We start from the raw sequence: 12,109 nt of genomic DNA on the forward strand, positions 1-12,109 counted from the left end.
GAGACTCAGGTTCGATCCTGACTACGGGTGCTGCACTGTAAGGGGTTTGTACGTTCTCCCCGTGACCTGCGTGGGTTTTCTCCGAGATCTTCGGTTTCCTCCCACACTCCAAAGACGTACAGGTAAATGTAAAATGTAAAAATTGTCCCTAGTGGGTGTAAGATAGTGTTAATGTACGGGGATCGCTGGGCTGCACGGACTTGGTGGGCCGAAAAGGCCTGTTTCCGGCTGTATATATATGATATGATATGATACCTACTATCTGTCCACACTGATGTCCTCAATCAGTAGTACGTTTTAGTTTACTTTAGTTTAGAGATACAGCGTGGAAACAGGCCCTTCGGCCCACCGGGTCCGCGCCGACCAGCGATCCCCGCAAATTAACTCCATCCTACACACACCAGGGACAATTTACATTTACACCAAGCCAATTAACCTGCAAATCTGCACGTCTTTGGAGCGTGGGAGGAAACCGACGATCTCGGAGAAAACCCACGCAAGTCACGGGGAGAACGTACAAACCCTGTACAGACAGCACCCGTGGTCAGGATGGAACCCGGTCTCCAGCGCTGTGAGGCTGCAACTCTACCGCTGTGCCACCATGCTGCCCACTCCAGTAGCGCACAAGTTAGCCATCTGTTATCTGCCCACTTTGATGTTCCTCCATAATGTGGTATTGATGTCTCCATCATTAGCAAATTTGCAGATGATACAAAGCTGGGCGGTAGTGTGAACTGTGAGGAAGATGCTATGAGGTTGCAGGGTGACTTGGACAGGTTGTGTGAGTGGGCGGATGCATGGCAGATGCAGTTTAATGTGGATAAGTGTGAGGTTATCCATTTGGTGGTAAGAATAGGAAGGCAGATTATTATCTGAATGGTGTCAAGTTAGGAAAAGGGGACGTACAACGAGATCTGGGTGTCCTAGTGCGTCAGTCACTGAAAAGAAGCATGCAGGTACAGCAGGCAGTGAAGAAAGCCAATGGAATGTTGGCCTTCATAACAAGAGGAGTTGAGCATAGGAGCAAAGAGGTCCTTCTGCAGTTGTACAGGGCCCTAGTGAGACCGCACCTGGAGTACTGTGTGCAGTTTTGGTCTCCAAATTTGAGGAAGGATATTCTTGCTATTGAGGGTGTGCAGCGTAGGTTTACTAGATTAATTCCCGGAATGGCGGGACTGTCGTATGTTGAAAGACTGGAGTGACTAGGCTTGTATACACTGGAATTTAGAAGGATGAGAGGGGATCTTATCGATACATATAAGATTATTAAGGGGTTGGGCACGTTAGAGGCAGGAAACCTGTTCCCAATGTTGGGGGAGTCCAGAACCAGGGGCTACAGTTTAAGAATAAGGGGTAGGCCATTTGGAACGGATATGAGGAAAAACATTTTCAGTCAGAGTTGTAAATCTGTGGAATTCTCTGCCTCAGATGGCAGTGGTGGTCAATTCTCTGAATACATTCAAGAGAGAGCTAGATGGAGCTCTTAAGGATAGCGGAGTCAGGGGGTATGGGGAAAAGGCAGGAACGGGGTACTGATTAAGAATGATCAGCCATGATCACATTGAATGGCGGTGCTGGCTCGAAGGGCCGAATGGCCTCCTCCTGCACCTATTGTCTATTGTCTATTGGTAGTTGTGTAATATGGAGTTCATTTAATTTCACTCAATGTGAAAATACTCACAATACATCCAATATGTTTAAACAGATCAGTGAGCTGCTTAATATTGAACTATTATCACGTTACAGTAATTAACTTTCACCTTTTACGAGGATGTTGTCGGGACTCAAGGGGCTGTGCTGCAGGGGGAGAATAAGCAGGCTAGGACTCTATTGGAGTGCAGGAGGACGAGGGAGTGATCGTTTAGATGTATCCAAAATAATGAGAGGAATAGATCGGGTAAACACACAGTTTCTTGCCCAGAGTAGGGAAATAGAGAATCAGAGGACAGAGGTTTAAATTGAGGGGGGGGGGAAGATTTAATTGGAACTTGAGGTGTAACTTTTTATTTACACAAAGGGTGGTGGGTGCATGGAACGAGCTGCAGGAGGAGGTAGTTGAGGCATGTACTACCGTAACATTTAATAAAGGTTTAGACAGGTATATGGATAAGACAGTTTTAGAAGGACATGGGCCAAACGCTGGCAAGTGGGACTAGTGTAGACGAGACATGTTGGTGTTTGTGGGCAAGTTGGGTTGAAGGCCCTGTTTCCATGTTTGTTTACTCTAAGTGAAAGTGCTAAGGGGTAGGTTTAAAGTAATTGACCGAGACCACCAGTACACGAAAGAAAACTGCACTTCACCCACTCTATCTCAGCAACAGAACATGCAGCACTGTGCTAGTTTGGTGCAAAGATATTGCCTCTGGAGCAGATGTGGTTGGAGCTCTGTATCACTGAATATTAAAATACTCTGTCACACGGTGGCGCAGCGGTAGAGTTGCTGCCTCACAGCGGCAGAGACCCAGGTCCGATCCTGACTACGGGTGCTGTCTGTACGGAGTTTGTACGTTCTCCCCGTGACCTGCGTGGGTTTTCTCCCAGTACTTCAGTTTCCTTCCACACTCCAAAGACGTGCAGGTTTCTATGTTAAATTGGCTTGGTAGAAGTGAAAATTGTCCTAGGTGTGTGTAGGATAGTGTTAATATGCAGGAGCGACTAGGCTTGTATACACTGGAATTTAGAAGGATGAGAGGAGATCTTATTGAAACGTATAAGATTATTAAGGGGTTGGACACGTTAGAGGCAGGAAACATGTTCCCAATGTTGGGGGAGTCCAGAACAAGGGGCCACAGTTTAAGAATAAGGGGTAGGCCATTTAGAACTGAGATGAGGAAAAACTTTTTCAGTCAGAGAGTTGTGAATCTATGGAATTCTCTGCCTCAGAAGGCAGTGGTGGCCAATTCTCTGAATGCATTCAAGAGAGAGCTGGATAGAGCTCTTAAGGATAGCGGAGTCAGGGGGTATGGGGAGAAGGCAGGAACGGGGTACTGATTGAGAATGATCAGCCATGATCACATTGAATGGCGGAGCTGGCACGAAGGGCCGAATGGCCTCCTCCTGCACCTATTGTCTATTGTCCGCTGGTCGATGCAGACTCGGTGGGCCGAAGGGCCTGTAACTGCACTGTATCACAAAATTAAACTCAACCCACCTGATGCTTTTAAACAAATCAGTAAGCTGCAGTCTCACTTTTCTATACCGCATTGAAAGAATTAACTTAGTCCCACTCCTTTTATCGACCTTGACAGCATCCTACACACTCAGTCCGCAACACTGGTACCATGCCATCTTAGAATCAACCCATACCCCCAAGTTGTGAAGCACATTTGTTCAGAGATTGAACAATTAATCATGGACCATGCTTGATAGCAAATGTTATTTATTCATATATACGGATTTAAAAAAACATACTACAGATGGAACAGGAGCAGTGATGGCAAAGCAAGGAAGGAGCTATGATTGAGATAGAACATTATTTGGGTGTACACCGGGCGATTTATTAAGTGCCAAGAGATTGCTATGGCAACGTTCAAGGCTCACACTTCACTTGTAATGCACTTCAGGTAGAACTATAAATTGTCACATGTAAATGCTCCCCCTCCCGTGATAAACCTGTCAGCGTTATGACAGGACAGCTGTTAATTAACTGAAATCCTATGGAGTCTAATTCACTGCGTAGGAAGGAACTGCAGATGCTGGTTTAAATCCAAGGTAGACACAAAATGCTGGGGTAACTCAGCGATACAGGCAGCATCTCTCAATCTGAAGAAAGGACTCAACCCGAAACGTCACTCATTCCTTCTCTCCAGAGATGCTGCCTGACCCGCTGAGGGCGGCACGGTGGCGCAGCGGTAGAGTTGCTGCCTTACAGCGAATGCAGCGCCGGAGACTCAGGTTCGATCCTGACTACGGGCGCCATCTGTACGGAGTTTGTACGTTCTCCCCGTGACCTGCGTGGGTTTTCTCCGAAATCTTCGGTTTCCTCCCACACTCCAAAGATGTACAGGTATGTAGGTTAATTGACTGGGTAACTGTAGAAATTGTCCCTAGTGTGTGTAGGATAGTGTTAATATGCGGGGATCGCTGGGCGGCGCGGACTCGGTGGGCCGAAGGGCCTGTTTCCGTGCTGTATCTCTAAATCTAAATCTAAATCTTACTCCAGCATTTTGTGTCTACCTTCGAGTCTAATTCACAGTCGTACTCCATTTACCAATATTCAAGATATCGGGAGTTCAGGACAATAGCTCCAACAGGCAATGTTTTATTGGTGTCATTTCAAAGTTCGCACACAGTCAGTTGCAAATTCTCTCAATTTCGATAAGTCGACTCTGCATATCAATAAGGACCGCTCCAATTTAACGTTCCAGGGATTTCAGTGGCAAGTTCACTATTCCTCGGAATGGCTCCTTATTGAATGAAGGCAAACTGACATCTCCCACCTGCGAGCGAGGAAGCTCGAAAAGAACAGGGAAGATTTATTCTCCATCAACACCTGCCTCCCAGCCACCGAAGCACTGGCCAAAGCTGAGGAGGAAGTCATCAGTCAGTTTCCTTGAGAGAATCACAACAAGGCAATTAGGAGAAAGGCTGAATCTTAACTGAGGAGGTCTGTGATGCAGCAAAAGTATTCAACAAGATGCAATAATGAAAGGCATGGATAGAGTGGATGTGGAAAGGATGTTTCCACTGGTGGGAGAGTCTAGGACCAGAGGTCATAGCCTCAGAATTAAAGGATGCTCTTTTGGAAAGGAGGTGAGGCATAACTTCTTTAGTCAGAGAGTAGTTAATCTGTGGAACTCATTGCCACAGAGGGCTATGGAGGCCACGTCAGTGGATGTTTTTAGGCAAGAGATAGACAAATTCTTGATTATAATGGGTGTCAATGGTTATGGGGAGAAGGCAGGAAAATGGGATTAGGAGGCAGGGATCAGACATGACTCGATGGTCCGAATGGACCCAATTCTACCCCAAATCTTGTGACCTTGTGAAGATACTGCAATATGCCGAAGATAGACACAGAATGCTGGAGCAACTCAGCGGGACAGGCAGCATCTCTGGAGAAAAGGAATAGGTGACGTTTTGGGTCGAGACCCTCCTTCAGACTGTGAGTCAGGGGAAAGGGAAACGAGAGATATGAAAAGGCACAAAGAACAAATGAATGAACGGTATGCAAAAGGGCACATCAAAGCCAGCGACAATGATCAAGGAAAGGTGGAGCCCACAATGGTCCATTGTTGGCTGTGGAGGTGATAACGAGTGGATACCAACAGTAAAACTAAGCAGAACGGCAGTGAAACTAGTAGGATGACCAAGATTGGAGGGGGGGGGGGTTGCAAGGGTTACTTTAGTTTAGTTTAGAGATACAGCGCGGAAACAGGCCCTTTCAGCCCACCGGGTCCACACCTTCCAGCGATCCCCGCACATTAACACTATCCTACACCCACTAGGGACAATTTTTATATTTACCAAGCCAATTAACCTATATACCTGCACGTCTTTGGAGTGTGGGAGGAAACCGAAGATCCCGGAGAAAACCCACGTAGTTCACTGGGGAGAACGTACAAACTCCGTACAGACAGCACCCGCAGTCGGGATGGAACCCGGGTCTCCGGCGCTGCATTCGCTGTAAGGCAGCAACTCTACCGCTGCGCCACCTTGAAATTGAAACTTGAAATTGGAGAACTATGCACCATGGGGTGGATAGATGACAGCTGATCAGTTTGATTTAGATGCACAGTCGCAAACTACTTAAGTCAACCTTCAGATGTCTATAGATCAATATCTGCATGAAGCATTAGTCTAAGGTTAATATAGCCTTCTACTCGTCGGTATTGTATCACTGCTCGCTGACTAATCAATGCACTGCAGTTTGGAAAGGCTCAACTCCCCACCAGTTACTTTGTTCCCCTGCAGAGCTATTTGAGAATGAGTTTTGCATCTGCCCCCATTACTGAGAAACAAAATGGTCGGCGAGTTCACAGATTGTCAAGAGAGACCAGCTTCCTCTCGGTGAAGTAGCGATGTGGCTGAACCTTTGGGTCTTCGGACTTGCGTTGAAAGTAAGACAGCACTGAGGGAGTGTCCTTCTTCTTGCCATCATCATCATCATCATCACCCCTGTCAAATTAAAACAAGCATCAGAATCGTGGGTCCGAGTGGAGGATTAAAACTTCGGGAGTTCTTGCCTCACATCCCAACAGTGGAAAGTTTCAATAAAGGACGAGGGGCAAGAGCGAGGCTTATTGAAGGGTGGGGATGGGCGGCATCGACTGCTTGTATCTCCACATCAAACGCAAGCTGACAATGGAACAAAAATCAATGAGGAAATAGGTCCTGGGAGCAGAATTAGCCCACTCCGCCACTCAGTTATGGCTGATCTATCTTTCCCCTCACAACCCCTTTCTCCTGCCTTCTCCCCATCACCCTGACACCAGTTCTAATCAAGAATCTGTCAAACTCCGCCTTAAAAATATCCATTGACGTGGCCTCTGTGGCAATGAATTCCATTCCAAGTCTTCTTGAAATCCCTCGATTTTCATGGAATTCATTCCCCTTTCCTGGTGGTCTCAGACTTATCATCACAGATAAAGCAGCCCACTCAAATGTGATCCATTAAATTCCTTAAACATTGACTACAGTGCAAAACTGCATACATAAGATGCTATCAACCATATACACTGTGGTATAAGAAAATAACTGCAGATGCTGGTACAAATCGATTTATTCACAAAATGCTGGAGTAACTCAGCAGGTCAGGCAGCATCTCGGGAGAGAAGGAATGGGTGACGTTTCGGGTCGAGACCCTTCTTCAGATGCACTGTGGTATCCAATTGAAGAACAAAGCCACAAAGTCAAGTAAAAAACAAAGGCAGATTTACTAGGTCTACTGTCTATTGATGTTGCCAGGACTCGAGGCCCAAAGCTAAATCGAGAGATTGGGAAAGCTAAGACTTTATTCCTTAGAGTACAGGAGGCGAAAGGGTGATTTTATATAGAGGTATATAAAAGTGCAGGGCAAATAGATAGATCAAATGTAGAGTTCTTTATCCAGTGAAAACAAATCAAGACCCAGAGGATATTGGTTGAAGGTGAGAGTAGTAATAAATAATATGAAGATCTATTAATCTGAAGATGGGTCTCGACCCAAAGCCTCACCCATTCCTTCTCTCCAGAGATGCTGCCCGTCCCGCTGAGTTACTCCAGCATTTTGTGTCTATCTAAGAATCAATAGGAAACTGAGCGGCAACTTTTTTACTCAGAAGGTGGTGGGTATATTGAATGAGCTGCCAGAGGATGTGGTTGAGGCAGGTGCAATAACAATAGTTAAAAGGCACTTGGACAGGTACATGGCTAGGAAAGGTTTAGAGAGATACTAGACCAAGTGGACCCGTTGGGTCCAAACCTCTCCTGCATTGGTGCAGCACCCTCTCCTAACCCCTCCCCCCTCCCCCTCCCTCCACTCACTCCCTCCATCCCTTCCCTCCCCCCTCCCTCCCCCTACCACCTCCCTCCCCTCCCCCCTCCCTCCCTCCCCTCTTACCTCCCCCTCCCCTCCCTTCATTCCCCCCTTGCCCTCCCCCCCACTCCATCCCCCTCAACCTCCCTTATCCCCCATCCTCCCTCTCCCCACCCCCTCCCGCCCCCCCTTCCGCCCCTCTCCCACACTCCATCCCCCTCCCCTCCTTCCGCCCCCCCTCCCCCCTCCCTCCCTCCTTTGCCCCCTCCCTCCCTGGGAGATATATTTAAACTTTAAAATGTGAAGAACTTTAAAAATATAACACCGATTTCAATAAAAACGACTTGCGTTATCACTAAAGTGACAACGGTGAGTAAGGTGGGCCAAAAATTGTTGCACTATCGTGTACCGTTTTGGCTGAAGTTCAGTCACAAACAAGATAACAAACGAGGGTTCTAGTATATAGATGGGCCAAATGCAGGCAAATGGGACTAGTTTGGATCAGTCATCTTAGTCGGCATGGACGAGTTGGGCTGAAGAACGTGTTTCCATGCTGCATGACACTAAAACCTCAGGCAGAATAACCCCCGGTATTTTACGCTGAATTTGTCAACAAGTCAACCGTTGAAGTCATGCAGCAATGGCCAGTGGCAGCATGTCTAATGCAATTACTTGCAACATCAAAACCCCTGACTCAAGAGGAGATAAAAATTGCCGACCTACACTGTCAAATTGGACATTGTCGTATCCATCAAGTGGATGCAGTAGGACAGAGATGGTGCACAATAATTATTTTTTAGAGATACAGCTTGGCAACAGGTCCTTCGGCCCACCAAGTCTGCACCGACCAGCGATCCCCGCACATTAACACTATCCTACACTGGGGACAATTTTTTACATATATACCCAGCCAATTAACCTACAAACCTGTACGTCTTTGGAGTGTGGGAGGGAAAGCGAAGATCTCGGAGAAAACCCACGCGGTCACTGGGAGAACGTACAAACTCCGTACAGACAGCACCCATAGGTGGGATCGAACCAGGGTCTCCGCCGCTGCAAGCTCTGTAAGGCAGCAACTCTACCGCTGCGCCACCGTGCTGATAGCAAGGCTAAAGAAAGAGTTGGCAGAGAGACACATCTTTTGTGATTGAAATAAGAATGGGCAAACTCCTGCACCACCCGCTAGGCAAAATGGGAACTCCATTTTGTAGCATGAGGTAGAACTTAAGAGAAAGTGCAACACACACACACAATAATCTAACCCATCTCTGTTCCCAATCATCATACCTAGGCACATTTGACGATAAAGTATCATTTACTCATTCACTGTGCCGATCCAATGTTTTAAATTGCATTTGAACCACCTTTGAACTTCATATTTTAATAGACAATAGGTGCAGGAGTAGGCCATTCGACCCTTCGAGCCAGCACCACCATTCAATGTGATGATGGCTGATCATTCTCAATCAGTACCCCGTTCCTGCCTTCTCCCCATACCCCCTGACTCCACTATCCTTAAGAGCTCTATCTAGCTCTCTCTCTAATGCATTCAGAAAATTGGCCTCCACTGCCTTCTGAGGCAGTGAATTCCACAGATTTACAACTCTCTGACTGAAAACGTTTTTCCTCATCTCCCTTCTAAATGGCCTACCCCTTATTTTTAATCTGTGACCCCTGGTTCTGGACTCCCCCAGCATTGGGAACATGTTTCCTGCCTCTAACGTGTATTGCTAATGGTACTTTTAATCCCTTCATACAAGTCTTTAATGTATCTTGTAAATAGCTGTGGTCCCAGCACCAAGCCTTGCGGTACCCCACTAGTCACTGCCTGCCATTCTGAAAGGGACCCATTTATCCCCACTCTTTGCTTTCTGTCTGTCAATGATCTGTCCCAACAATGATTCACTGGTAGTAAAGTTCAGTTCCTTTTTGATTATTGTCACGCGTACCGAGGTACAGTGAAGAGGTTTTGGTGCATGCTATCCAGTGAGCAGAAAGACAATACATCATTTTTTTTTTTAGATTTAGAGATACAGCGTGGAAACAGGCCCTACGGCCCACCGAGTCTGCGCCGCCCAGTGATCCCCGCACATTAACACTATCCTACACACACTAGGGACAATTTTTTTAAACATTTACCCAGTCAATTAACCTATATACCTGTACGTCTTTGGAGTGTGGGAGGAAATGGAAGATCTCGGAGAAAACCCACGCAGGTCACGGGGAGAACGTACAAACTCCTTACAGACGGCGCCCGTAGTCAGGATCGAACCTGAGTCTCCGGCGCTGCATTCACTGTAAGGCAGTAACTCTACCGCTGCACCACCGTGCCGCCAGATACTACAGGAGCAAGATGAACCACTCCGTCAAAATCGCCTATACTGAAGTGTAGTACGCAAAGGAGCGGAATGTCCGCCATTTTAGTAGGCAAAACCCGCCGTTCACTCTGCCTCTTGTAGTGTAATCAGTGTTGTGGGGGAACAGTATGTGTGATGATACCATAAAAATGCAGAATATATCTCATCTATCAATTCACAGATTTTTGTTATTTTTCTTTTTAAATGTTTCTGCAAGTTTCTGCCGACTAAAATGGCGCCAAGACATACTACGGGTTTTAGGGTCGAGTGGTCTATCTTGTTCTGCTCTAGCATCTAGGAGAGAGGGAATGGGTGATGTTTCGGGTTGAAAAAGGGTCTCGACCCAAAACGTCACCCATCCCCTCTCTCCTAGATGCTGCCTGACCTGCTGAGTTACTCCAGCATTTTGTGATACCTTCGATTTGTACCAGCATCTGCAGTTATTTTCCTGCACAATTATTAACTGCTTGTTTTCTAATAACCAAGGTTATTAGATACTGCCGGAGATCCATCAAGAGAGAGCTAGATAGAGCTCTTAAGGATAGTGGAGTCAGGGGGTATGGGGAGGAACGGGGTACTGATTGAGAATGATCAGCCATGATCACATTGAATGGCTCAAAGGGGCCACAGTCTTAGAATAAAGGGGAGGCCATTTAAAACTGAGGTGAGATGGAACTTTTTCACCCAGAGAGTTGTGAATTTGTGGAATTCTCTGCCACAGAGGGCAGTGGAGGCCAAATCACTGGATGGATTTAAGAGAGAGTTAGATAGAGCTCTAGGGGCTAGTGGAATCAAGGGATATGGGGTGAAAGCAGGGGCGGGTTATTGATTGTGGATGATCAGCCATGATCACATTGAATGGCGGTGCTGGTTCGAAGGGCCGAATGGCCTACTCCTGCACCTATTGTCTATTGTCTAGATCCATCTACACTTGGTTAGAGTCATACAGCACGGAAATGGGCCCTTCGGCCCAACTAATTCATGCCGACCAAGATGCCGTATCTGAGCTAGTCCCATTAACCAATGTTTGACCCATATCCCTCACAACCTTATGTGAGCCGTTTCTCATAAACACATCGTTGCGGTGCATACGTTTTAATTATGCAGGTTCGGTGTTGGAGCTTTAAAAACCTTTTTGAGGTTTAGCACCTGAGAAAAGTGGATCAAAAAAGGCAGAGGAATGGGGATTAAAGCTCGTCAATAAACCAAACAATGGTGGTATTCATTAGTCCTTGGCTGTGGTAGCACTTTCCACATTTCAAATCGGATGGGTTCAATGGTCTTTTGTGAGAGTTGAGCATGTAATCGTGTTGTTCTGCAGTGCCGAGCCAACGTCTTTTTAGCAAGATATTCAATTGAGCTGCCATCTGAAGCGGATGCCAAGAGTTCAGTGTTTCTCTTGAAGCCCTGTTCCCCCACTGTCTGCACTTATCAATCTCACTGCGTCCTCTGCAACAGATTACCATTCATTAATTTTGTGACTGCCAAAACTGTTTATGGGTATTGTGCGGTGCACAATTTAGTTGCCATATTTCCCAGTGTAACAGTAGTAATCGTACTTCCAAAATAACTTTTGATTGAAATTCTCTGGGATGCTTTGAGCTCATGGAAAGTGCCACGTGAAGGCATCTATTTCTTCACATCAAATCCTGACGCTTCTCCATAATGCAGTAGGAATTGAGTTAATTGGCCTAGAAGTAAGGGGCCTGTCCCACATAGGCATTTGTTTAAGTGACTGCTGGCGACTGCAATAGTCGTAGCAGTTCGCCGAAAAAACGGCGACTGGACCCCCCCAAGACAATGTCTACGACAAGCTACAACAACCTACCACCTAGTCGACGTCAGGCTACCGACAACCGGCGACCCAATCGTCGCGACTTAGGACGTCCACCTACGACCGCACCTACGACCACGCAGGCAACAACCGAAGTCAACCCAAGTCTACCCCCGAGAGGCTACGAGCATGTACGAGCAACTGAAGAAAACTCACGTCATTTTGGCCTCCGGTTTTCACGCCGGTACCTGTTGACGTAGGTAGTCGCCAATAGAATTCAACGAAGTCAGCACCGGCGACAACTTACGTCACCTGGCGACAACCTACGACAGCGCCCCCGTCAGGAGACGTCAAGCTACCATCATTGGCGTCAAACCAACAGTCGCCGAAAATGTTTAAACATTTCAAAATCCAGCGGCGACCAGAAAAACGCTACGACTCTTTGGAGACGACTCACGACCGTACAGGTGGCACCCCGGTGACCGTGTGGTGACAGCCTAGTCGTCTGTAGTCGTCTAAACA

General features: G+C 46.9%; 1 protein-coding gene across 1 annotated transcript in view; it reads right to left on the reverse strand.

Moving 5' to 3' along the window:
- Positions 1-3,368: 3,368 nt before the first annotated feature.
- Positions 3,369-12,109, reverse strand: part of rnaseh2a (ribonuclease H2, subunit A) — a 38,789-nt gene continuing 30,048 nt past the window's right edge. Inside the window, exon 8 of the mRNA XM_078429554.1 lies at positions 3,369-6,117. Within this exon, the coding sequence (XP_078285680.1) occupies positions 5,976-6,117 (142 nt within the window). The 3' untranslated portion in view covers positions 3,369-5,975. The remainder of the gene's footprint in view (positions 6,118-12,109) is intronic.

The sequence above is a fragment of the Rhinoraja longicauda genome, chromosome 37, assembly GCF_053455715.1.
Source record: "Rhinoraja longicauda isolate Sanriku21f chromosome 37, sRhiLon1.1, whole genome shotgun sequence".
NCBI classification, from domain to species: domain Eukaryota; kingdom Metazoa; phylum Chordata; class Chondrichthyes; order Rajiformes; family Arhynchobatidae; genus Rhinoraja; species Rhinoraja longicauda.